The sequence below is a fragment of the Epinephelus lanceolatus genome, chromosome 7, assembly GCF_041903045.1.
Source record: "Epinephelus lanceolatus isolate andai-2023 chromosome 7, ASM4190304v1, whole genome shotgun sequence".
Classification (NCBI taxonomy): Eukaryota; Metazoa; Chordata; class Actinopteri; order Perciformes; family Serranidae; genus Epinephelus; species Epinephelus lanceolatus.
Genome location: NC_135740.1, coordinates 25,523,670 through 25,549,694, shown reverse-complemented (window position 1 = coordinate 25,549,694; position 26,025 = coordinate 25,523,670). Strand labels below are relative to the sequence as shown.

The following is a 26,025-nucleotide window of genomic DNA, read 5'->3' as shown; positions in this document are numbered from 1 at the left end:
AAAATACAGAATATAGTCCGCAAATAGTCCATTTTACTGCTGTAAAAGTCAACAGGAAGTTGATTTATGGGGCATCATGTAGTGTCAGATCAGCTGTTGATTTACTGTCCTTTAATTGTGCTTTGACAACACATGTTAAATGTCAGGCCAATAAAGTCTATTGAATTTAATTGAAAGGTGTGTGTGTGTGTGTGTGTGTGTGTGTGTGTGTGAGTGTGTGTGAGAGAGAGAGAGAGAGAGAGAGAGAGAGAGAGAGAGAGAGAGAGGAAGTTTGTCTTCCTCATCACTGGAGTCTCACACTTCACCACTTCAACAGCCGAGTGATCAAACATGACGGAAATGTGAAAGGTAATTTTGCTTAAATTAATATTTATCAGGATATTTAACGACTGTCCTCTTGCTGCAGTTGTGTTTATGGTTGGATGGAAGGAAGCTGGTGTAAACTACTTTATACTAATTTTAACAAAACTGGGCCAGCAGATGTCATAAGCTTGATTTTAAGGGGTGTAGTAAAGCATGTACTCAGCATACTACCTAAACATACTCCAGTCAGAGCAGTGTTTTTGGATGTTGTTAAGGTAATGACCATGTTTGATATATCTACATGTAGGAGGCATCAGCCTTACATAATCATGATGATAGACGACACGGTAATATGCAGAATAACAAGAGCCTCCTCTTCTCTGTCAGTAAGATGTCAAGTCAAACGGGTCCGGCTCAGAAGAACCTCAGTGAAGAGGACAGCTCTGGATCTGATGTGGGGTCAGAGGTTGGTCTTGAACCTGAGACAGACCGGTTTGGCTTCATTGTGACAAATGGATCCACAGCTGGGTGAGCAGCTCTACATTTGTGCTTGTGTACTGTTACTGTACTGTCATCGAGCTCTGCACTGTTATCTGTTTTAATTCTCTTTTCAAATAGTCCTTTATATTAAGGGTTAGAATATTTTACAGTTGTTTTGTCATTGTCAGAAGAGACAGTTCAAAATGAATTGTTCCCCTGAATGCTGGTAAACTATCTCAGTAGATCACAGGCTAATTGAAAGTTTCTAAGAGGCTGTACAATGTGCCCTGAAGTCATTTTCTCCCAAAGTAAGACCACATATTTCTACTGAGACCACATTATCTGACGACTGGAATGTTAATCCAGTATTTTTATGAGACAAAACAACGTCGACATCCATGACACAGAGCCAACTGGGCAACAACACGCTGCTCCAATTAGTACAATGCAGTCAAAAGACAATAAACAGGTCGTAATAAGAAAGCTGCAGCTTCCAAAACATTATATATTTGAGAATAAATGCACAGCACAAGCCAAACATGGGCGAAATGTTTCTGCTAAAGAGTGAAAGAAAGCTTTGTTCGCACAGAAGGTAAAGTTTGGAGTTTACAGTGAGCTCCATGACAGGTCAATAAACCAGTGCACATAAACGTGCAGTTAAACATGTTGGCAGAAATACTCATGAGTGGTTATGTCTAGAGGTTCATCTACAAAAGTACTACTCAGTTCTGCAGAGGCATCCATGTCCATCAGTGATGGCTTTAAGGAAGGCTGGGAAATATATTGGTTTTGTGAGACTCTTCTGAGATTTTGGATATCATAATATCATCAGCGTCGTCTTTTCCTGGTTTTAAATGCAGCTTAACTCAAGTGATTTGCTTCTATGAACTTAGCAGACTGTTCTAGCTGTTATCATAGTTTATCAAAAATCTCACTGTGTAAACAGCTTGTGAAACCAGCAACTGTCAACCCTACAGTATCTTCGCAATATCAACATTGAGGTATGTGGTCAAAAATAATGTGATATTTGAATATCTCCACATCACCCGGCCCGAGCTTTAAGTTGCTGTTTATTGCTTATTCAAGGATTCCCATTAGAAACACATGAATTTGCCTCTAGTCTTCCTGGGGTCCTGCACATTGAAGTACATTACAGCCTTACAATAATAGTACAGACAATTTAAGATATAATAACAGTCAGTATGCCTGACATACATAAAGTGACACTAAGGCAAGCAGACTAAGCAGATAAACTTATGAAAGAATATGAGGATATAACATAAGACACAGCAAAGAACATATATACATATAAGTAGCGCTGCACTTATCTTTGGATGTGGCAAGATATTTCTTTGTAATTCTTTTTAGAGGTAATTTTGTCTTTGACAGTAGCTATTATATCTTGTCATTTTCATTTCATTTATTTATTTATACAGGAAAGGAATTAAAAGTAGCCTTGTGTGTTACAGTTAAAATTGGCCTGACTCGTTAAAGACTGGTTTCAGCAGGTTCCTGTTATGCAACAAAAACACATTACAATACAAAATAAACAGAGGCAACACAACAAAACACAGGCAGCGATGTAGACACTGCAGAGTAGAGGACTGAAGTGGAGTGAGCAAAATGGGACATGAGATATAAACCGCTGGTTGCAGGTATGTCCTTCCACCAGATAGTGTTTATATGCATGTTTGAAATGTGTAATAGAGGTTATTGCTCTAATGTAGTGTGGGATCTTGTTACAGATCTTAGTGTAAGTGTGACAAAATGATCTCTGACTGTAATTGTTTTTGTAACGTGGTACAGGAATAGGTGATGTGTTGCTGTCGTGTTGTGACTTGGAAGTAGAGCAGGAAGTGTACGATTGGAGTTGCTGTTTAGGATCTGGAAATAGGATTTAATGTCTAGATTATTTGTGTAGTTTTGAAAAGTCAAGGCGTTCGAGTTTAGAGTTAGATTTTTGCACGGTTGCACGTCTTCTCTAACCATGTCCAGAGGTCATGTGTATCTGCTAAGCCAGTCCGGATGGGTTGATGCTACGAATGATGCTCTGCACTAACATTAGGAGACATAGAGACATTTTCTTTTCAACCATCGGCCTAGCTGGATATGCATACAGTTGACACTTGTTCTGTATGAGCAGCCGAGTGCCAGACGAGCAGATTTATTTTAGGAACTCTGCAGCCTCTTCAGATTGGGTATTGTATTGAACAGGCTTAATGTTGAAGCAGGACAGAGACCTTTACCGCAAAGCAGTGTCAGACCTGTGTGAAGTGCAAGCAGCTGTCGGACCTCAACCCAAATGTACATGATGGGAAACAGTGCAAGACAGAAAGAGACAAAACCTATTGTAACATTACAAGAGAATCCAAACTAAAAAACTGAGCATTTTTACTTTCAGCTACCAACAAAACCCCTTCAGAGTCAGTTAGCAACATATTTACATATCATTTATTCAGCAATGAAACAACAAATCTTGGCGGCGGACCAAACTGAAGCAGTGTAAATTCAGGATAAGACCAGTTGAACAAACTGCTACCTGCCGTCTTCACACTTTCCCCATTGATAACATCCTGACCTGTTGCCATGGAGACATCACAGTGCTACCGTGTGGTTTTCCTGTTTCCTGTCTTGTTTTTCGGTGTGCTGTCTTTCTATGATGACAACACACAAAAAGTGCACGCAGCAGCTCTGCACACTGAGTTAAAGGTCTCCAGTTTAATGACTTGTGTCTGGAGAGCTTTAATATGCTACATTAGATGAGACACAAAAAAGGTTATGATTCTGGTGCTGAATATTTCATGTTTAAAATATTTACCTGCTGTTTTGTCGCAGGAGTGTGGGCCCACCGCCTGAGCTGGTCAGGCAGAGGGAGACCAAGTGGATAAACATCATTAGCCAATGGGATCGCATGTTGTTGAAGAAGACCAGTAAGGTGTGTCCTGTCTTAGACACCTAAAATCTTTCAAACTGAATGAAGACTGAGAGGCCTTTTTCATGACAGACAAGCAGTCACAGCAGGAAAAAGCACAGTAATTAATAAAATCAATGTTGGCTGAGTTCCTTTTAGCTGCTTCAATTTCAGGGTCCTGGTATTGTGCATGCTTGCTCACTGTCATGGCGTATTGGGACACTTGACTGGAACAGAGTCGGTGTTAATATGATAAGTAACGCCTGCAATTTTCCTGCTATGAGTCAAAATGTCCGCTGTGAAAAAAGCCTGTTATTATTCACACTAACAGTCATTTTTGCCGACAACACCAAGCTGATCCTGTGTCTGCTACCAACGTCCCGTCAGGTCAAAGTGCAGTGTCAGAAAGGCATCCCGGCCTCACTCAGAGCCAAGTGCTGGCCTCTGCTGTGTGGAGCTACTGACAGGATGAAACAGAATGAAAACCTCTACCAGGTACGAAAACCAAACGCTCTCACTGTGTGCTAAATGTGTGCTATGATATCAGCAGCAACAACTAATCGTTACAGCATCTGAATCACAATGTTTGATTGATAAGTTGCTTGGCAGAAAATTTTGCAGCTTAAAGAGACAGTTCACCCCCAAAATCAAAGCTACATATTTTCCCTCTCATCTGTAGTGCTGTTCATCAGTCTAGCTTGTTTTGGTGTGAGTTGAGTGTTGGTGATATCAGCTGTAGAGATGTCTGCCTTCTCTAGACCTAGACATTGTTGTGAGCGGTTTCATGTAGGAACTGCTTTCTTTCTACCAGACTACACCCAGTATCTGTATCGCCATGCAGACGGGTGTCCATGAGTAAATGCACGCTTCCTTCTGTGCAGTGATTCGGTTGATGGGTGTGGCTCTATTGAAAGAAAATATATCCTACATGAAACTGCTCACAACAAGGTCTGTGTATTATCTTGAGTAACTGAGTCATGATTTCTGGAGAGAGACATTGTTGTTGAGTTCTTCAAATGTATTTCTTTGGCGCTTTGAGCACCACAAGCCGAATGCCATCTAGTTCCATTATATTTGAGAGAAGGCAGACATCTCTATGCTGATATCTCCAACACTCAGCAACTCACACCAAAAAAGATCTAGATTGATAAATAGCACTACAGGTAAGAGGGAAAATATGTATTTTTGATTTTGGGGTGGACTGTGCCTTTAACACTTTGGGCTCTATAAACAAACTGAATACTTGTTTAAGTCGCTATAATCTGATTTACATCACTATAAATGGAAAATCATTGGGCTTTAGGATGTTTAAACACATTATATTGGGGTGCAGGAACTTTTCAAACAAATTTTCTTTCCACAAACTAATCAATAAATCAGTTATTTGCTGCACAAAATTTAAATTAGGCTCGTCCCAGTGCAATATGTGAACTATTTTACAGCTTACAGTAAACAATGAAGGTCCATGTTTTTTGACTGATCTTAAAGACCAATAGTTTGTAAATTGTTGACTTAAACTATCTCATCTCTGTGTTAGTCTCTGGACTCGCAGCCCGCTCTGCAGAGCTGGGTGGATGTCATTGAGAGAGACCTGGACCGACAGTTTCCTTTCCATGAGATGTTCCTCTCTAAGGACGGACACGGGTGAGAAACACTTCTACTTCTCTTTGTTTCTGTTGTCATATGGGTTACCACCCCATCTCTATAAGTCCTGCCGAGTTTGTGTCTGTATTTTACCAAAAAAAAAAAGTTATTACAACAATAAGGCAAGGTAGTGATGTCATCTACATCTTTACTTTATAAATTCACCTCTCTATTCAAAGGTGACATTTATTTAAATACAATCATGTGAACTGAACATGTGGTTTGTGTGACTGATTCCTGTGGTGTGTTTGTGTGTAGGCAGCGTGGTTTGTTCCGGGTGTTGAAAGCGTACACTCAGTACCAACCAGAGGAGGGTTACTGCCAGGCACAGGGGCCTGTTGCTGCAGTGCTGCTGATGAACATGCCTGCTGAGGTAGCCATCAATAACACTGTGTACCCTTCTGTCCGATAAAAAGGCTGCAAATGCATCTCAGAAACATTTCATTAATCTAGAATTCAGTGGAGAACAATATCCCATATCAGACATTAAATCTGGATCAATTCTTGTCTCATCTATCTGGTTAATTTTTTTCTTTTGCATTTTGTCTCGTAATCACACAATAATAGGGATAACTGACAAACTTCTGCATACTTACAATTGTCCAAAGCATAAAGGAGCTATTGTGGCATCTGATGTTGACTTATAGTCTTGTTATGTGCCATTTCCCCTCATGTAACCCCCTGACAGGAGGCCTTCTGGTGTCTGGTGCAGATTAGTGAGCAGTACCTGCCTGGATACTACAGCCCTCTGCTGGTGAGGACCTGCACACATACACACACGCACACATACTGTACCTCACACTGCACTTGTTTATATTATACATGAATAATTTACATGTGGGCCAGTAAACTGAATTTGAAAGCAGATTAACAACAAATTAAGACCTGTTCTTTTAAGGAAAAGCCTGTTTTCCCCTATAATTAGTGCCAGATTATTGTGCATAATTTTATGTAGTACACATCTAATTATGAAATTACAAACCCATGACGCAAATGATGACCTGGACCTCTGTTGTATGTGTGTGCCTCTTTAGGAGGGCGTCCTGTTTGATGCAGCCATGCTGACCTGGGTCTTAAAAAGGACATGTCCAGCTGCACACAAACACTTGCAGCACCACGGAGTGGAACCCCTCATGTTCGCCACAGACTGGCTGATGTGTCTCTTCACACGTCACCTGCCTTTCAACACGCTGCTCCGAGTCTGGGATCTCTTTTTCTGCTATGGTACATCCTCCAGATAGACTGCTGTGTCATAAAAACTAAATTATATCCTGAAAGGGAGGCAAAAAATCTCTGTATCGTATTATGTTGTGTAGTATATATTGCACCTGATTAGAATTACACGCATGTGGTCAAAAATATAAGTACATCTATACTGATTTATTTGTTGTAATATGATTTATATTGAGATAAAATGCATGAGAAACTTAACAGTCATTTACAGATTTAACTGCAGAGTAATGATTAGTTCAGAAATCATTTACCCACTCTCACCTCTCCTCTCCTCTGTGCAGGAGTGCGGGTGCTGCTCCAGGTGGCGGTGGTCCTGGTGCGTCGGGTGCTGGGCCGGGCCGAGCAGAGGAAGCAGTGTCAGGGCCAGATGGAGACTCTGGAGAGGCTGAGGGGCGTCAGGGAGGAGGTCCATGAGGAAGACGACACCTTCATAGCAGAGGTAAGAATGAGTGGAGTGCAATTTTCAGGCATCCAATTGCTATTCTCTGTAAACACCTTTATCCCATAATTCCAAAACATTTCTATCCTGATGGAAGTGGTCTCCTCAGGAATGACAATGCACACTGGATCACTGACTGGTTTGATTCAGAAAATGGCGTGAATGGCATGTAATGGCCTTTGCAGTAACCTGATATCAACCCAGCTGAACATCTGTTGAGAATTTTGTGCTGACATGTTAGAGATTAAAACGCCAAATGAGGGAACATTTATTTAAAAATTTTGAAAGTAACACTTAAACAAAAGAGAGATTAAAGTTTTTCTTCCTCTCTCAGGTGTGCTCGGTGCAGCTGTCAGCCAGAGATCTGGAGAAGCACACGGAGAAGGAGTTAGAAAAGTGGAGAAAAGACAGACCCTCATCCACCTTTGACCCCAGAGGTCGCTGCCAGGGATACCGGATGGCGTGGGCGAGGGCACGACAGAGTGAGGAGGCTCGGGACAGGGAAGCGAGAGAGAAAGGGAACCTGTCTGTGCCTCTTACCCGCTCGGCCTCCACTCTATCGCTGTCTCCCTCCCTCCTTCAAAAGAGGTGGAAGAAAGGAGGAAAGGCGAGCACACGTGAATGGGAGGGCGGCGGCAAAGTTGTGAGGCATCTTTCGATGGGAGCAAAAGAGGACTTCAGGAGCTGGACAGAGTTGAATTTTAAGAAGGTGCAGGGCGTTCAGGAGGAGGAGGACATAGTTTTCGAGGAACATAAAAAACAGAGTGAGACAAAACTAACAGGAGAAACTGAACAGAAAGAACTCTTAGAAAAACCTAAAAAGATGGAGATCCAAAATGTGCCAACAGAGCATGTAGAAACAGTCATAAAAGACGAGATTGTACAAATGGAAACAAGAACAACTGAAAAGGAAGAAAGCCCACTCAAAGAGACAGTGGAAACTAAAATGCTTTCAGAAGAGACGGAAAAAACAAACGTGGAGACAGAACAAACCAACAGTCCAGCTGAAGATCAGACTTCTGAAAATATTCTTCAGCCTGAACACAAACAGGGAGAGGAGCTGGACTCCAGCAGCCCGTCACAAGTCTTGGAACAGCAGAGTCCGGAGAGCAAGCACCTGGAAACTGAGGTGAAAGACACAAATAAAGAGACAGAAGAACAAAGTGGACACACAGCTGCTGTGGAGGAGAATCAGACTGAGATACAGGAAGATGCAGATAAAAGCACAGAGGTGGAGATGCAAGAGAGTGTTGCCTCAAGTGAGGAACAGGACGTGAAACCAGAGGAGAGCATAGAAACTGAAAATGTGCAACAGATGCAAGTGGACGCAGTCACAGCTGAGACAAGCCCGGGCTCAGAGACAGACGGTAAAACAGAAGCTGCAACTGTAAAAGATCCTCCAGTAGAGACAGAGACACAACAGCAAGACGTGATCACAGAGACAGACGGTAAAATCGAAGGTCCAACTGTCACAGATCCTCCAGTAGAGACAGAGACACAACAGCAAGATGTGATCACAGAGACAGACAGTAAAATCGAAGGTCCAACTGTCACAGATCCTCCAGTAGAGACAGAGACAGAGACACAACAGCAAGACATGATCACAGAGACAGACGGTAAAATCGAAGGTCCAACTGTCACAGATCCTCCAGTAGAGACAGAGACAGAGACACAACAGCAAGACATGATCACAGAGACAGACGGTAAAATCGAAGGTCCAACTGTCACAGATCCTCCAGTAGAGGCAGAGTCAGAGACACAACAGCAAGACGTGATCACAGAGACAGACGGTAAAATCGAAGGTCCAACTGTCACAGATCCTCCAGTAGAGACAGAGACACAACAGCAAGATGTGATCACAGAGACAGACGGTAAAATCGAAGGTCCAACTGTCACAGATTCTCCAGTAGAGACAGAGACAGAGACACAACAGCAAGACGTGATCACAGAGACAGACGGTAAAATTGAAGGTCCAACTGTCACAGATCCTCCAGTAGAGGCAGAGACAGAGACACAACAGCAAGACGTGATCACAGAGACAGACCAAAGCTCACAGGGAGATGCGTTTGAAGGAAAATACCAGAGTCATGAGTCATTAGCAGAAATAGACATGACAGAAGAGCCCCACACCCAATCAGAGACAGAAGGTGATGCACTGGCACAGACACAAGAAACAGTCAAGAACAATGCAGCCACACAGGATGAACTGGAGGCTGAAATAGAACTAATAGATTCAGAACATCACACAGATTCACACACAGACGCAGAAACATTAATACGGAGTTCACCTGAATGCATCGAACAACAAGAAGATACTGACTTAATAGGTGATACAGAGACTGAAGCAGAAACACCAGCTGCAAGTGACATAGTGACAGAGTCAAGTGAAGCATTGGAGAAAGAGTGTGATGCAGCTGCATGTGAACCTACACAGGAGGAAGAAGAAGGAAGTTTGACTGCACCCTCAGAGGCCCAGGTTGATAAGCAAACAGAGGAAACAACAGAAACAGAGACGACTGACTCGATAACACCTCCACTGAAGGATGTGACTTCAACACAGGCTGAAGCTGTGACTCTCACCACTGAGCCTGATGGAGAGACCAGTTCAGTGGAAATGAGTATCTCTGAGGAACCTGCACCTGAACAACCAACGAGCCAGGTCACTGTGGGTGCTGTGGAGGAGGAAGAAAGCACAGAAACTGTTCAAGAAAACACTGTAGAAGAGGACGACGTCTTTATTCCCACTGCACCAACAGACTCTCCCAACACTGACAGCATCCCACAAGTCCAAGAAAACGACTCTCACCTTGTGAAAGACCAGGAAGAGCCGAATGACAGCAGTTTGACACAAGCCTCCGCTTTATGCAGCAGTCGGTCCTCTGGGGATGTCTGCATCCGCAAGCCGTCCAGCTCCCGTGGGGCCAGGTTAGCACGCCGGCTCTCTGAAGATCTCTTCATCATGCCAGAGAGGAAATCACAATCTATCCCAAATCATCCAGAGGTTGAACACGGTGAATCACAGTCCAATCCTGGAGCTGTAAATCCAACCCAAACTCCTTCAGATGTCACCCCGTCACCGTCTGCAGCAGTGACCGAGACGACGGCAGTGCAGCAGGAGCAGCCGCCGCCTGACCCCCGTAAACGTTTTGGTCTCTTCCGCAGACTGAGAGGAGAGCAGCCCAAGAAGGTATCCAAAATGCAAGTCCCCAAAATCTTGATCCAGGATTTCAGTGACGGGACGGGGATGGGGAAACCAGTTGAGGAGGAGGCGGTAGAGGAGAAACTAAGCTCCAGGGAAAGGAGGAGGAGGCGGAGGGAGCGAGAGAGAAAGGAGAAAGAGGAGGAAAAGTCGAGGAAGAAGAAAGAGAAGGAGCTGGAGAAGGAGAGGGACCGAGAGAGGAGGAAACCGCAGACGAGGGGGAAGAGTTTCCAGGTGCAAAAAGAGAAAGGGAGCAGTGATGAGCCTAAACCTGCAAAGACTGCATCACAGACGCTTAGATATTCTGCTTCCTTTACTGAATCTTACTTCTGACAAATAAATAAATAAATCTATCGGACTGGATCTGGAAAAATGAGGAGGTGTTTTACGAAGTCCTCTACATCCTGTCTCATTGGTCTTCATCTAAAGCCCTCATCTAAATCTCTGTCATACTTGAACCTTTTGATTTGTACATAAATATTAAATAATGTTTACATACTTGTGTTTGTGAAATGTATTTCCTTTATTTAGAGGAGCTTTTTTGTTGCACCTCGATCACAAACCAAACAGACTTTGAACCAAAGTAAACAGGAAGTGCTTCATGTCCAGTTTCACATAATCCCATATTTTGAAGTCCACCATTATAGCTCAATAAAATGAAACATTAGCAGTGGCCATGCTGTACACCGTCTTTGCATATTTTTGACCACGTAAAAAAATAACCTATGTACAACACTGGTACAGGCTGGTAAGATCATTCAAGGTGTCCATTTCTTTTCTAGTCCTGCAGGTGGCATGTGTTTAAAAGTGTTGTAATACACACTTTAAGGTCCAGTCCATCTCCCTGCTCTCATCCATCAGCACACTGCCACTCTGCTTCACTGTGCGTCATCGTCACTGTCACTTGCCAACACTTCCTGAGTTGTCACTGGTTGAGTGGTCATCTGAGAGGACGGGGGAAGCACTGATCCAAAGAACAAGTTGCAGAACTGTGAGAGGAAAAATAGAGAGGAGTATTATGAAGATATGTTTTATTTTAAATGGAAACACAACCGATTTCTGCAAGCCGGTCGATTGTTACTTAAAGCCCAATCCTGATGTTACCTGGATGAATATTGCAATCATTTGCTCCAGTCATAGATGTCTCTAACTGGATCTTGTACACCTTGTCTGAGATTAGCTGTATACTTTGTAAAATCCTACGTCAACGGACATGACATGACAACAGTCAGGAAGGAAACGTCTTGGAGGCTGCAGCAGGCTTCGGTAATTGTTTTGCATGGAAACTCAAGGCATTCTCATCTAGCTGTCAGTGTTATGGTGCGTTTAAGGACCTGGACTAGATGACACCATTTGTAATTAATTGTTTTCATAGTTTGATTGATTGATTAGTTACCATAAAAGCACATGCACAAATGGACAGCTACAGTATCTCATCTCCTTCCATTAAACATTGATCCACCAGCTTTTTTCCATTTTGACCCTTTTAATCAATTAATTTATGAATGTGACAACTAAACCATACCTTCTTATTAGGCGGTCCACTTAAATCATCTCTTTCATCTTCCTCTTCCTCCTCCTCCTCCTCACTGTGTAGCCTTGTCCTGTGATTGGCTGCAGCGGCAGTCTGTTTTAAACATGTGGAAGCAGCTGACGGGGGTGTGGGCGGACCTGCGGCTGAGGGGCCTGGCGCAATACTGGTATCCATGGCAATGAGGTAGGAGTCTATGTCGTCATTCATAAAGTCATCAGGAGGGGGCGGAGGGGATGAGTGTGCTCTGAGAACAGAAAGAGAAATATGACATGAATGAGAGGGAGAGGGAGAAATGTCTCTGTGGCTCCATATTTAGCTTCAGTGACAGTGACAGCGCAGGTAGTTACGTCTGAATAGAATGTACAGAACAAATTTCACTGTTCATCTGAACAGTATCTTCAGTTCTGATATAAGGCACGAAATTTTGAGCATTTATCGTTTATTTGTATGTGAAAACTTTTTTGCAATAAACCGGATTTTGATTGTGATGAAGACACAGACAGACACTTTTTCAAAAGTGTGATATATCTTCAACAAGTGACGTCCCGTTTACCCGGACGGGGCTGGCGGGCAAGTTGGAGAAATGTGTGCTGTACACATTTTTGACGGAGGTCACAGATAGTTTAAAGGAGGATTTACAAATGCCAGGTTAAAGAAATCCTGACTGTGAACAGCAATCAAAAACCGAGATGTCTGTTACGTAACCTGTGCTGCACAAGTGACGATAGAGGAAGTGTTGAAATTTCAACCTCACTCACGTCCTATGCATCACACATGCTACATTTATGACACCTTTACACTGTAAGATTTTGTCCTATTATACATTTTTGGGGACTACACTGCTGTTTGTGTCAATTCAGTGAGACTTTACTGCCAAACTTAAACTAGACTGAGCCACAAACCAAATTTGCTACAACTGGACAGAAGTGGAGAACACCTGCAGCCTGTGGTCAGCTGACTTCTCCACGGAGACGACACAAAAAATAAGGTGTCTAGAAACAGCTGTCCTCAATTATGTTCTTGTCCATCAGGTAGTGTTGTGTCTGAATAGCAGAGGTTTTACTTTCACGGTGTTCTGCCACCGGTCTTGTCTAATACTGGCTGACAAGTACGGCCTATTTCTTCCCCACATCATTTTATGCATTCACATTTGTTTGTGAGTTACCGTCTACTGTTGTTTTTACGGTGGTTGGGGTCATCAGACAGCGTGGCCAGCACAAAGTTCCCCTCCAGGACACTGTCTGTCACTGAAAGCACGACAGGGCTGAAACACACAAACACACACAATGTAAACATCAGTACATTATAGTTACACAAGGCATCAATTATCATCTGTATGTGATGTGAGTATGCTTACCTGCCTGGTTCATCAAAGTACATAGAAATAGGGAGACCTGTAGACTCTGCAAACACCAACAAACCCTGGAGGAGAGATGACATTATGGTGACAACAAGTAAATAAACAAAGGTCAATCAGAGCATATTTTGTTTGAGTTGTATCCACATGGTTAAATGCATCTATTGTAAGTCACTCTGGATAAAAGCATCAGCTAAATTAATGTAATGTGAAACTGTCTTGTCCTCTCCTTCTCTGGTAAATTTCCCAATCTTCTCCCCACAGCCTAATCCTTCTATTCTGTCGCTCCCTCCCTTTGTCCTCTGTCTCACCCGTAACTCCTTCAGACAAAAGGTGACGCTGTTGTGAGCTTGGACGGCAAAATGGTCAAACTCGTCTGAAGCCAGACACAGCTCTGTCAGCATGGCCTTTGACTGGTCTGAGAGGGAAACAGTTGGCAAGAGAAACAGAAAAAAAGTGAATACGGGACAAAAGCAGAGACAAGTTTTTAGTACTGTAAAAAATAACTTTTTTTAATAAACACATTTATTTCCTTATATTCTATAGCTGTGAACTTGCAGAGTCCCAAAGACCTCCTCTATTGGCTGAAAACAGCCAAGACTACACAGTGCAATTCTGTTGTTCTGCATTTCTACCACACAGTGGCACCACTGGGTTTAAACCCATTTTCTGCATGTTTAATATTCACAACATAACAGCCACTTATTTATTTGCAATACAAAGCTCCTTGGCTTGTTAGAGCTTTGGAATTAGTAAATATTAATAAAAACACTCCTGCTATGCTGATTTTTCTATTTTGTTTTGTCTTGTCTTCTATGACAGAAAGGTATACTAACTCTGGTTTATTAATGTTTTCACTGAAAACGCTATTTGAAACTTTGGTACAAAAACAAGCTTGATTTCCACTAAAATGTTAATCTCCTTAATTAACTTGAATATACAGTTCACAAGTTTGTCTAATTTTGTTTAGTAAGTTTGTAACTTCTGGGTGTTAAAAAAAAAACAAAACAAAAAAAAAACAAAAAAAAATAGAGCCACCACCTTCTTCCTCCACATGGTTCCTGACCCACATCCGTTCATCACTCACTGACATGGTTATTTCTTCCAGAGATGGAGGAAAGTGCACGACTGTGTCCACCAGCAGCCTGAAAGCAAGGGAAGACAAAAAGTGAGCTGTGAGTGAGGAACGACAGAAAAAAGTAAAGCAAAAAAACACACTACTTGTGGGGTTGGACCACTGTAATGATTACTAATGTGGTGAGTTGACATTTGCCTCAACGCAAGTTCCTCTTTGACAACAGATACACAATTTCCCTTAATTTGTAAATGATAATTATTAACTCAAATGACCAACTTTAGTCTAAAAGTATCTGTATCAGCTTTAAACATCACATATTTTTCCAACACTGACCACAAAGCAATATGAAAACCACATATTAACATCACAGAGGGGGGCAGAGGATTTAAGGCAGAAAGAGAAAGAAAGACTGTCAGATCTCTTTTAGTCTTGTAACAAAAAATGTAGAATGATTTCACAGACCTGGGATTGCACCTGAATACATTGGCATAGCTGTCTTTATCAAACACTGCCTGTAAGCTTTCACTATCCTGGAAAGACAGGTTATGTGTCTTCGTGAGGCCTGCAGAGAAAATACCAACACCAGTACTTTGAATTCACACGTACTAAGAATACAATGCAATGAATGCACAATGTGCTACACTTGCTAAAATATGTGCCACTATAAATAAGATGTAATCCTTTTGAAATCATCTTTGCCAAGGATTGTGAACAATTTGAGCAGGAAGTGAAGCACCGATACCGTGTTTGCAGTGCAGGGTGAAGGTGAGTCGGTTCTTCTGCTCATCCAGCTCGATGTGACACTTTTCCACAGTCTTCTCCAGAGTCGCTATAGACCTGAACACGGCCTGCACACTCTGACTCACACATAGAGGAACATAACGAGGGGAAAAAAACACAAGGGACAACATGACAACATGCACTGAAATATTCTGGTATTAACACAATTAAGCTGATACTCTACACTGAAGCTGCCATGACAGTAACATTTCAGTCACATAATAGAACATCTTAGACATGTATGCACCTTAAATTACTCTCTAAAACTATGGAGGGGTGAGGGAATAAGTCTAAAAACCCAGAGTAAGTAGGCATTTTAGCACTCCCGATTCCCTTGTCACAAAGTCAGCAGTTTGGTAATCGCATGGCCACTTCAAAAATTACAAAAGTGGTGTTCATTTGTGAACGTTATCTTGCTGAACAAAAAAAAACGTGTCAGTATCACAAATGTTTGTTTGCCACAGAGCTTATTTTCTGCAACCACACAAAATCTAGTGAAAAAATCCCACTGGGTTTTTGCTGAGGGCACCAGGATGATGCCAACTTCTGAGTCGGCCTACAACAACAAAAAAAAAAAAAAAAAAAAAAAGTCATCCCTGCGGCACTCTATAACTTTGCTTTTGCTTTCTGTGATACTGCAATTTCTTGGTGGCACATGCTCTGAATAACTGCCACGTGCAACTGTTAAAACGAGGAAGTACAGATGTTTTGCAAAATTTACATTAGGCCACGCCACAGTATCAACAAGACAGGAAAGACAGCGTTTGAAGTTGAGCACTGAAAGGACACTCAGATTAATTCCTTAAGCCAGCTTGGCTCGGACTCATGTAAATGGCATCAGTGATTCCCAACCATGGGCGGTGCCGGTACTGCAGTTGCAAGGGCATAAATTAGAGATGACTAATTAAATTGTGATGTAAAATACGTGTGTGTGTGTGTGTGTGTGCGTGTGTGTATGTGTGTGTGTATTTCAGAAGAAAAACACACAAATAGGATTACAAATTGGTGTGATATTGATTTTCAGAACATTTAATCTGACAATAACTACCAGCCAAACAGGACATGCCTCACACCTTAACATTATATAGTGTGATCAAGAGAAAACTAGTGAGTACACGAGCAAAGAAGTCGAAATAGATAGCAGTAAGAAATAGATAAATGATTGAAACATCCAACTTCTGCCTCACAAAGTGGTAAGGAATACAGACTTGACCAAACCTAGACCAACACTAAACATGGACAGCTCTTGGATCACTATGTCTTGTAGGAAAAAATATTAATATCAAAAGGACAGGTGGTTGATGAAGGAGTACTTGACAGGGCTTTGGGTGTGTATCGTACACAAAAGAAAATTGGGAACCACTGATATAGATGATTACAGTCCATGTAAAGGTATTTGACTGTATAAAGAATTAGATGAACCATAGTTAATCTCTTTCTCTCACCACACCTTTATTGCCATCTTGCAGCGGAAGGCGTGCCCACTGGGAATGGTGTACCTGCACAAGAAATGGGATGGGAAGCTGGCATAAAGCTCCTCCAAATGACACACCAAAAATGTGATGTTCACTGACTCTCTCACACACTCAGTATATTTAACACACGCATTCAGTCTGCACCTGCTGAAGAAGAGTGGTGCGAACAGGAAGCAAGCATATGCCGACCGAGAAGAGTTTACAGACCGCAGGGCCAGCTACAAGAGAGAAAAAAAAACACCCAAATCAGTACCATTCATTGACGCAAAGTGTGCACCAACAGGAAGCAACAAAGCTATATGTATGGCAGGAGGAAGTGTTGGTTTTTTTTGACGGTATGAGAGCAGCTCACCCCATCCTGCTGAGGCTCCACATACAGCTCATCACCGATCCTAGACAGAGAGTGGATGGCTTTGGCCAGCACTGGACGGTACACACACACACACACACACACACACACACACATACATACACAACATCATTACTATTAGGTGCTTGTTACTGTCGTATACTAATGTTTTGGTTAAACAATTAGGCGTGAAACAGCAGGAAATGTTTGCTACCTTTCACGTTTCCTCCCGTCACGACGCAGTCCATCTCTACAAACTACATACGACCTTTCCGTTAAGTTAGCGAACTCGGCTAAAAGTTAGCTAAAGCTAGCGGGTAAACAACACCGAGACGTGAACCAGTGGGGTTTCAACAGTTTGTACGGAGAGCAGAAATCCCTCTAGTGCCGAAAACATATTCCGTTCAACAGTAGCTGTATGTCTACGGTTTATTTTCTACAGCGACTCGACTTTGAGACATATTTGCGTTGTTTACACCGCCATTACCCGCTTCCTCACAGTTGACTAATCAGAGAGGCCGAAACTGAAAGGGGCGTGTTTTGACCAAACGCATGCGCATTGGGCTTCTGATAGATATTCTTGCAGCTGCATGTTTGTCACAAACGTGGTGAAATATTTACAGTCGGCCTCGTTGTACACACAAGACAGTGTATGAAATATTTATTATGCAATACTTGTTATGACTATTATTATTAATAATTATAACTAAATGATTATATTGAAATGCTTTATGTAAGTATAGGAAAATAATTAAATACACTTGATTATGTTAAAAAATAATTTGATGCATTTTTACACATTGAACTAGCTCCACCTCAACCAGCAACATCAATACAGCCTGTTGCTTTCACATGAATTCATCAGTAATGATAATCCAGTAATATAATATTCTAATAATAATAATATACCAATCTGGAAGGGGCCATTCTGCATGCACACTTTTTTAAGTTTTTGATGATAATAATTTCACAATAATTTAACTTGTGTTATTACTTGTAATGTAGATTTTTCTTTTTTGTTTTGCATTATGGCATTGTTACTTTCACTTAAGTAAAGAATCTGAGTACCTCTTCCACAACTGCTTTATATACAGCTATAAATTCGACAAATTATCCGCCTTGGACCAGAAAACAAACCCAAGCTCAAAGATTTAATATTTTATTTTGTATATATCTTTTGGGATTTATTTTTATCTTTTATTTTCGTGTGTTTATAGCTGCATTATTATTTTGTTTTATTTTATTCTATTTATTTTATTTTATTTTATCTTATCTTATTTTATTTCATTTTATTTTATCTTATTTTTTAATCTGTTATTTGTCAGTATGGTAGTTCATTGGAGCTTTACTGATTAAATCCCTTTTTTACTATTCTTTTCTACTTTTTATTATTTGCTTTTTATTCCCACAACAACAGTAAAGACCTGTTTTTTCATTTTTACTTCACAAAAAAAGGCACAGAGTTCATCGAGTTCCTGTAAAAGGGGTTATTCCAAAGTTCATGCTGCCATTTTTTTATTTCTTTCATTCTGAAGACACACGAATAGCAGCTGCTGACTAAAAATGCCCTGTAATTATAACTCAGGGGTCACGGTGGGAAGAAAGAGGGTGTGTGCACATGTGTGAGCAAGGGAGCCAGGGGCAGAAAGGGAAAGGAAGGAAGGGCAAACGGAAAGATGGGCAGAGACAGAGAGAAAGAGGGAGGGAGCGTCACTGTCAATGCACAATTATCTCACCTCACTGGTCTTTCTCGTTGGTCTGCTTCAGTTTGTACTATCTGAGGAACGCTGCCGTGCACTGCTCTCCTCCCATCACCGCTGATGTAAATGGCCGTTGCTGAAGAGGTGTGACTAAAACAACATTTGTGTGCTGAAACCACGAAAGACAGAGACTTTGAATAGACACAAGAGGACGACAGTCAGGAAGAGTTGAGTGTCTGGCTCAGCTCTGTGCCAAAACTACACAGAAAGAGAGAGTGCTGCTAAAACTTTTGTGGATTATGGAGGAGTATGACAGCGAAACGTCCATGACAAGAAGCAGCCTGCACAGAGAGAAAGAAGAACTCCTATCCTAACTGAGGAAGTCAAACTGTAAGAGATGGATCTGTCTTTATATTTTCCTTAAGAAACAGTTAAGACAGTAATGGAAAAGACTGGAATATGAAAACAGAGGGACACAACCATCACAGGAGGCTTAGAGGGTGACGTGATTTACACACAGCTATTGTCTTCTGTCATGGTCTCCAGTTTTGTTTTGAAAGCAACAAATGACACAAGACAGTGTGGAATCCATCCCTGATTGATGGACTATATTGTTGTGTTTACATGCAGTCATTGTTGACATGCTTTTCTGTGACCACTGGACTTGATACACAGCACTTCTGTTCCTAGATGTCTCAGTCACGTGATCCAAAAGACACTCAGGCCTTGCTGCAGTCCATGCTGCAGAGACTGAAGCTCCAGCCAGGAAGAGAGGGCCAGCCATACCTGCACACACCTGTACCCAGCACAGCTGCTTCCACATGGAGGCAAGGTGGAGAGAAAGGAGCCTCCAGCTCTCCTGTGAATGGCTTTGAGTTTGGAGCTAATGGTATCCCCTCTAAAGAGTTTGGGTTCTCTGCTTCGGACAGTAAGTTCGGCCTAAAAGGTGGGGAAATACAGCAACCAGGTCGTGGCTCTGAAGTGGACGGGGTTGTCGTTTCCTTTCCCTCCCAAAAAGACAACACTGATGGTGGCACGGGTGAGGACAGGGTGTTGGGACAGGTCACGCAGCCTGGGATCACCCCAACAGGAACAGGGCAGCTGTTTCCTGCGAAATCACTTAAGGATGCTGATATCACTTCCTTTGACAGGACTAATGGGGAGAGGGGGAGTTTTGGCAGAAGCTCTTCAATGACAAGGAACATCCCCAGTGACAAAGATGCCGTCACGAACGTGGGACAGAAACAGGACCAGTTCCAGGGTTTTACACCCAAAGTCTATACGTGGGCTCTGAAGCCCACAGACACGGGAAGTCAAGAGAATGAAGTGTCGCACATGGGAAATGGAGGATTTGGAGCTTTGGCACAAAGTAAAGACATGCAGATTGTCCCAGCAAATGGAAGCGCCAGAAGGAAACAGCGACCATCTGAGAATAAAACGAGGAGATGGACCCAGATGATCAAGGAGAGATGGAGGGACAGGCCAGGGAGTTTTGGCAAGAAGGGGAAAGAAGAAGGGCGAGTGGACCAGAGGAGTGAAGGAACTGAAGTGAGTGGTGCATTTTGATTATTTTCTATTGTAAAACTTTAAAAATAAACATGTTGAGGTGAAACTGCAACTTGTTTACTTCACAGATTTCACCTCAAAACCAGCAATCAACAATGGAAACTTTCATCAACACATCAAATAAGGAAGAAGAAAGGATCCTCCCATCACAAGACATCAGTGGTCCCAGTAACACCCCTCACACAGACGACAGCACTAACGAGGGATTTATGAGGTAATCTACCAACAAATTGTCCTAAGATTTAGAAAAAACAAACAAACAAACAATCAAACCACCAGTACTGAAGTCAACATGACACAGGCTCTTATAAAAGTTCTCACAGTTTGGTTGTGTCGATTTGTCTCTCAGCCCTACAACGACATGCTTAAGATATGCAAGGTATTTCTGAGACGTTTCCAACCATAGCTGTGATATTAGTTTGGCCTAATATTTGTGGTCTGATGTGCCAAACACACCCCTGTCACTGACGGCATCTGTCATCAGTCATCTACAGTCACACTCTCATTGTGCGCTAAGTCTCATGAGATTTTTACTGCACAGCATAACATAGATGCCTTAGGACGACACATCGTCAAACAGATACATGCTTACATAGACAGAGACCTTCTATCACTCTTATATAATGAAGGTTAAGCCTGGAGTTATTCTGTATTTCTCTGCCTTAGTTGGTCTTTTAATACCTTTTGTCTTTCCTACCCTGTCTGTAGCTCTCAACACCAAACCCAACTGCCCTGCTGGCATCAGATGTCAAAATGACGTCAGATAAACATTGGAATGCAATGACGATATTTTAAATGTCTAACAACATTAGAATTTTATGTTGTGTTGGTGTTTACATTGTGATGTTTGGCAGACGTTGGATTTAGTTCTCCATACCTTACAAGTAAATGTCTGTATTCTACGTCAAGATGATGTTGGAATTAGGAAGACGTTGGATTTCTGTTCCTTTACAAAAAAACAACAAAATGTCAACATCATCTGTGGTCAGGATTCTACATCAAGTGACTGTGGCATTAGACAATGTCCTGACAACCTAAATTCAGCCAAATATCAACATCGAAAGACGTTGGTGGCCAGCCAGGAAGCAAGCCCAAATGAACAGCGCCAAGCTTTGAAGCCAATTTGATATAGCGACCAAACCATGGGAGTTGGCCCAAAAAGAAATTATCCCAATGGCTTACATTGTGAAAGCGATGTCTGTAAATCAGAAGATGCATTTTTTTGAGTGTCACAACCCCTATGAAATGACTCGTGTCACTATCAGAATTTGATCAATTTGGTCTAATAATATTTCAAAGGTCTAGAGGAGCCACATGATTGAATAACTGTATCCCTATTCAAGTTAGCAAAGGGCTAAACCAGAAGTTAGCCGGCTTGGTTGATATAAGTCTGTAGCGTGCTTGCTCTGTGGACTCCACAATGCTGAAGATCCATGTTTTTATTCCTACTGAGCAACTTTGAAAGGAATGAACGGGGCCCCACTTCCAACACTGTATCCAGGTCTCTTTATACATCCCTAAACTGAAGACATAAATCTTTGTCACAAATGTATACGGTAGTTTTGTTTTTAAAAAAGTCTCAGTAATGTCCTCAAACAGCTGGACACGGGTTTTTTGCAAACCCGACTCAAAGATGAGTATATAGTGTATTTTTTGGGGACTGTTTTCAGCAGTGGATCAATACACATGTGGTGCCCTAGTGAGTATTTACAGCAGCAGGGCAGTGTATGTGGGACTGAGTCAAAACAAACCACAGTGCCCATGTTCATCTTAACGTAAGAACACGTCACCCAGTGCGACAGTGATGCTAAATTGTGTGTTTTTAATCGGGGGTTTTAACAACAATGGAGCTTTATGGCACAGAAGAATTAGCTGTATCAGACTTTGGCTTCACAGCACATACTTGTTAAAACAAGTAACAACTACAAAGCTGTGCTTTCTCCCCCTCTCTTATTGTTAAGAAAAAGGTGTTGTTGTCATGTTATAGCCTTGTCATATTAATATTTATTTTTATTGTTTTTACAAAGTGTTATAAAAAGGTAGAGGAAAAAAGGAAATACAAAACAGAATACAAACAAACAGAAATAAGTATATAAAAAGGTCAGGATTGCCCTGATTCTCAAAAGCTATTCATCCCTGTAACATCGTCAGTCACTGAGTCTCTCATCTTGTCGTTTAGTCATTCATATTGTGTTGGTGGTTCTGCCTTAAACCATCTCTTCGTGATGGCCTTTTACAGGGTCATATTAATATTTTAATAAAAATTTAAACTTGTATGCCCACACTGTAAATGTGTCCCCATGGTATCAAAAATGATATCAAATAATTATATTTTTGAAGGTATTGTATCAAAGTCAGAAATTCCTGCATCGTGACAACACTATACAGCAGCATTAGGTCGTATATTGACTAAAATCAAATATCCTAAAATCTACCTGACTTGATTCTCTTCTCTTGTTCCAGGTCGATGGGTGACTTTGAGTTTGGCCTGGGCTCCTTTAGCTTGCTGGACGAGATAGTCACGGGTCAAGAGTGGGGCAAGTTCCTAAACCCCAACCTATCAGGCGCCGCAGCCAATCAGAGACCATCAGAACTCAACATTCCAACAAATCCTTATGATAGTGGTCAGTCATCTTCAATTCTGAACCAACACGGCGGTGTGACCAACCAGTGGAGCTTCAGAGGAACTGAGGGGACATCACCAAATTCAGGTTTCAGCATGGCACAAATATCACCTGATGCTTTCCAACCTGTCAGCATGGACGTGTCAGAGGGAAAACAAGCTGCGGCTCAGGATGTTCAGGCAGTTCGCACAGAACCCATGGAGCATGGATGTAATCGTAGACCTCCTTCATCTGTACAGGTTAGACATCAATAATAATACATCATCTACTATTTTAACAGAAATCATTCAATTTAAAAGAAGTTCCTCTACACTTTTCCTAAACTCTAATGAAATTTACCATCACTAACAGTTGGTCACCCTGTGAACTGTTCTGATTTGCAGCCTGAAGATATTCTGAACTCAGCACTGAAGAAGAGAGTCAGCCTCAGCAGGAAGAGACAGCATCAGTCAGCTGACAACATAGATGGTGGACATGATGGAAAAGGGGCAGACAGAGGTCAGAGCAACTTTGCACAGTCTCTTGTTTCAGGCACCTAGAAGTTGACAGATGTTAGATGTGGTCAATTGTCAATGACATTATGATCTTTATGAGTTAAAAATTCTGCTCTCGTCTCACAGAGGCGTTCACATCTTCACTGAGCCTAACAAGCAGCCACGTGATGGACGAGACGGGAGAGTCACAACATGATGACCTCATGCCTCTACACACCCTACACTCTTCTCCTCCTCCTCCTCTCTCTCCATCCGCTCCTTTTGCTCCTGCACCCCGAGGCGTCCTCAAACACTCCATTTCCCATGATTCACAGTGCTCAATGGAAACAGCAACAAAAAGGGTATGTGTCACACACTGCCTCCTTGTGGTATAAAACGCGTAACATCACATATTACACGCTGATTCCTTTTTTTTTTTTTATTCCAGCAATGTCTTTATGGAATTCAACAAAGACATACATATACACACATAAAATATGCACATAAAATAAATAAAAATATATAATTTAAGAATCCTTTTAGGGAGACACACTGCAGTTTAGGTACATCTTATGCTGATGCACACGTTTGGACAGAGGTTTATTTATGGTATACCCATTGTTTTCTTTGTATGTATGTGGCTACAACTGTGACAGTTTTGGCATCAAAAACAAAATTTTGCATTGAAAAAGAAACTATTGGCACTGAAAAGGGTCTGCTGAAATAAATAACATGGATATTAAAATTTATGTTATTTAATTTTGATATTCTTTTGCAGTCTGACGCTGAAAAAAGAATGAAAAAAATAAGATTGTCATTTTTTTTTTCGCACCAATGTTTCCTTTTTCAATGCTAAATTTTATTTTCAACCGCAAAAATTACTGTCACTGTTCTAGCTCTATATGTATGGGCTGTCTGTCGTTGTCTGACATCTTTAGATAACCTATGAGGGGACCCCAGATTTTGTGAAGGAGTGATTGATTACCTCTGATTGAATGTTTTCTTTTCTTCCTTAGGGTAGAGACAGATAATTAAGAAATCTATTACCCCATAGTCAGTTTATCAATCTTTTTCAACGATAAAGCAACAACTCCTTTGACGAATAACAGACACATTAAAAAAAGTTTTCTCCATCTAATGTTATAAATAGGTAGAAATAAAAACAATATAAAAAGCTTAGGGTCTAGAGGTATTTGTATTAACACTGTGACCTGTATACACTATCTCACTGCCTCTTAGAACTTTTTTATTTTAATAAAAAGACAAGGTTGAAGAGGTCATAAACTGTAGATCTTAAAGTTTCATTTGCAATTTAGATTACTTTAACAAAATGTATTTTTCATACTTGTGCTACAAGGAAAAAACAAGATTAATTTGTAGACATTTTTGATATCTTTGTCTGTACAATAACATGTATTTTAGACTAAATTGTTTTTTGTTTAAGCACTGGCAACACCTTATTTTGCAGTTTAGTATTTCCTGAATAATTTTGTAGTCATTTTCAATGACTGAATGAAGTGTCTGGAAAAGAATGATGTAATCTGAACCTAATTATAAGGGAAAAAATAGAAATGTACATAGAAGAAATTCTTAATTTTAACCCATGTAATTCACTATTATTCTTTAGAAGCTTCAAATATGTTGAATTTACATTTACCTGTAGACAAATTTGGTTTTTGTTATGTCCAGCTCACTAAAATTGGAAAGACTCTCAAAGTTAAACTTGGAGCAAAATGTAACTGATTGATTGAAAAAGAACAGCGACATTTTTTTTTACAATTAGTACCAAACTACACTCAACACTAACACTGTTAGTAAATTGTTCAGAAATAATAGTTTTCCCAAAATATTAAGAGATTATTGTGATCAATGATTAAAGTAAATATGACATTTTATTAACTACTCCTTTTTGCCACTTTCTGTTCATCCTCCCTTCTCTTGTGTTCCCTTCATCCCACTCTGGATCAGAGGCGAGTCGAGGAGAATAGGCGGGTTCGTTTTTCAGAGGAGGTGGTGACCATAGAGCCTCCTGTGCTGGAGATGGATGGTACAGACTCGGAGGAGGATTCAGGAGCAGATGAGGACTCTGTGATAGAGCAGGACAGTGAGGAGGAGGGGCAGGTAGCGATGGAGGAGGTGGCAGCACCAGCACGCCGAGCCGCTCTCCCTGCGTGGATACGGGCTCTGAAGAGGAAGAACACGGGGAGGAAGCTCAGATAGAGACAGTAAAACTGCAGGAACGGGCATCTCTCTTAAAACAAGTTCTTTCTGGTTACTTAAAGCACACCTGTGTCTTATTGATCCTCGCCCCTCTCCACAACACCACTGTTCAAAATGGTAATTGATCAGCTGTTGAGAGTATTTCAAGACTTTGCAACTACACACAGACTTTCTCTGTCTAGACTGGATTATACACTGCCAGTGTTGCATCAGCTCCGTAATGAGACAGTTTGATTGCTGGAGTAAATATTCTTTCACCAGCTTTATGCGGCTTTTATCAGAGATGTTGTGTTGCCCTTCTCCTCCTCCTCCTGCTGCTTCAGTCTCAGTCTCTGGGTAATGGCTCCCTGTCCGGCCATCCTGGGAAATTAACCCCAGAGGAGGAAAGAGAGTCGGAGCTGAAGCAGTGGTTTCAGACGGTCAGTGGTTTCCGATCGTCTGCTGCTCTCTGTTCAGCTGTTGAAATGTTAAAACCTTATTTTAAAGCCTTTTTGATGTCTGTATGAAAGTGTATGTTTAATCTAGAGTCTTTGCTGGCTGCTAGTCTGATACATAAACCTCTGTAAAACTTCACTGTGTTGTTTTAACACTTTGATTTTTGTATGCATTAAACAACTGAGATATAATAATTTAAGTAGTGAGCGGTTGATGTTACATTTG

General features: G+C 41.4%; 3 protein-coding genes across 6 annotated transcripts; 2 read left to right on the top strand and 1 right to left on the bottom strand.

The window, feature by feature from the left end:
• Positions 1-252: 252 nt before the first annotated feature.
• Positions 253-11,200, top strand: tbc1d10c (TBC1 domain family, member 10C). Of its 3 annotated transcripts, XM_078169373.1 has the most exons (11): positions 253-348; positions 691-831; positions 3,619-3,718; positions 4,082-4,189; positions 5,232-5,338; positions 5,597-5,711; positions 6,027-6,092; positions 6,373-6,562; positions 6,853-7,010; positions 7,345-8,835; positions 9,010-11,200. In XM_078169373.1, the coding sequence occupies exons 2-11, from the start codon at positions 695-697 to the stop codon at positions 10,540-10,542; spliced, it is 4,005 nt and encodes a 1,334-aa protein (XP_078025499.1). In that variant the 5' UTR covers positions 253-348; positions 691-694; the 3' UTR covers positions 10,543-11,200. The 3 variants fall into 3 exon arrangements, with proteins under 3 accessions (XP_078025499.1, XP_033488882.2, XP_033488883.2); XM_033632991.2 differs by having other exon boundaries at positions 7,345-11,200; XM_033632992.2 differs by having other exon boundaries at positions 265-348; positions 695-831; positions 7,345-11,200.
• On the bottom strand, positions 10,712-17,309 carry rad9a (RAD9 checkpoint clamp component A). Its single transcript, XM_033632998.2, has 12 exons — positions 16,997-17,309; positions 16,786-16,856; positions 16,578-16,651; positions 16,409-16,457; positions 14,921-15,035; positions 14,641-14,740; positions 14,142-14,245; positions 13,412-13,518; positions 13,101-13,165; positions 12,909-13,007; positions 11,735-11,987; positions 10,712-11,198 (listed from the first exon to the last, which is right to left on the bottom strand). Exons 1-12 carry the CDS (start codon positions 17,028-17,030, stop codon positions 11,088-11,090), a joined length of 1,182 nt encoding a protein of 393 aa, XP_033488889.1. The 5' UTR covers positions 17,031-17,309; the 3' UTR covers positions 10,712-11,087.
• Positions 16,739-25,994, top strand: LOC117260883 (uncharacterized). Of its 2 annotated transcripts, XM_033632995.2 has the most exons (8): positions 16,739-16,863; positions 18,550-18,872; positions 19,173-20,030; positions 20,117-20,262; positions 22,512-22,911; positions 23,056-23,170; positions 23,293-23,507; positions 25,114-25,994. In XM_033632995.2, the coding sequence occupies exons 3-8, from the start codon at positions 19,173-19,175 to the stop codon at positions 25,363-25,365; spliced, it is 1,986 nt and encodes a 661-aa protein (XP_033488886.1). In that variant the 5' UTR covers positions 16,739-16,863; positions 18,550-18,872; the 3' UTR covers positions 25,366-25,994. The 2 variants fall into 2 exon arrangements, with proteins under 2 accessions (XP_033488886.1, XP_033488885.1); XM_033632994.2 differs by having other exon boundaries at positions 18,550-20,030.
• Positions 25,995-26,025: the final 31 nt, after the last annotated feature.

Bases quoted from the DNA above. Each gene is read 5' to 3' on its own strand.
- LOC117260883 (XM_033632995.2), top strand. From the start codon at position 19,173: ATGTCTCAGTCACGTGATCCAAAAGACACTCAGGCCTTGCTGCAGTCC. The intron at 20,031-20,116 runs GTGAGTGGTGCA...TTTACTTCACAG, and splicing joins AGAGGAGTGAAGGAACTGAA to ATTTCACCTCAAAACCAGCA. The intron at 22,912-23,055 runs GTTAGACATCAA...TCTGATTTGCAG, and splicing joins GACCTCCTTCATCTGTACAG to CCTGAAGATATTCTGAACTC.
- rad9a (XM_033632998.2), bottom strand. From the start codon at position 17,030: ATGGACTGCGTCGTGACGGGAGGAAACGTGAAAG. The intron at 16,652-16,785 runs GTGAGCTGCTCT...TCTCTCTTGTAG, and splicing joins TGGAGCCTCAGCAGGATGGG to CTGGCCCTGCGGTCTGTAAA. The intron at 11,199-11,734 runs GTATGGTTTAGT...TTCCTCTCACAG, and splicing joins GTGGACCGCCTAATAAGAAG to TTCTGCAACTTGTTCTTTGG.
- tbc1d10c (XM_033632991.2), top strand. From the start codon at position 695: ATGTCAAGTCAAACGGGTCCGGCTCAGAAGAACCTCAGTGAAGAGGAC. The intron at 832-3,618 runs GTGAGCAGCTCT...GTTTTGTCGCAG, and splicing joins ACAAATGGATCCACAGCTGG to GAGTGTGGGCCCACCGCCTG. The intron at 6,563-6,852 runs GTACATCCTCCA...TCCTCTGTGCAG, and splicing joins GGATCTCTTTTTCTGCTATG to GAGTGCGGGTGCTGCTCCAG.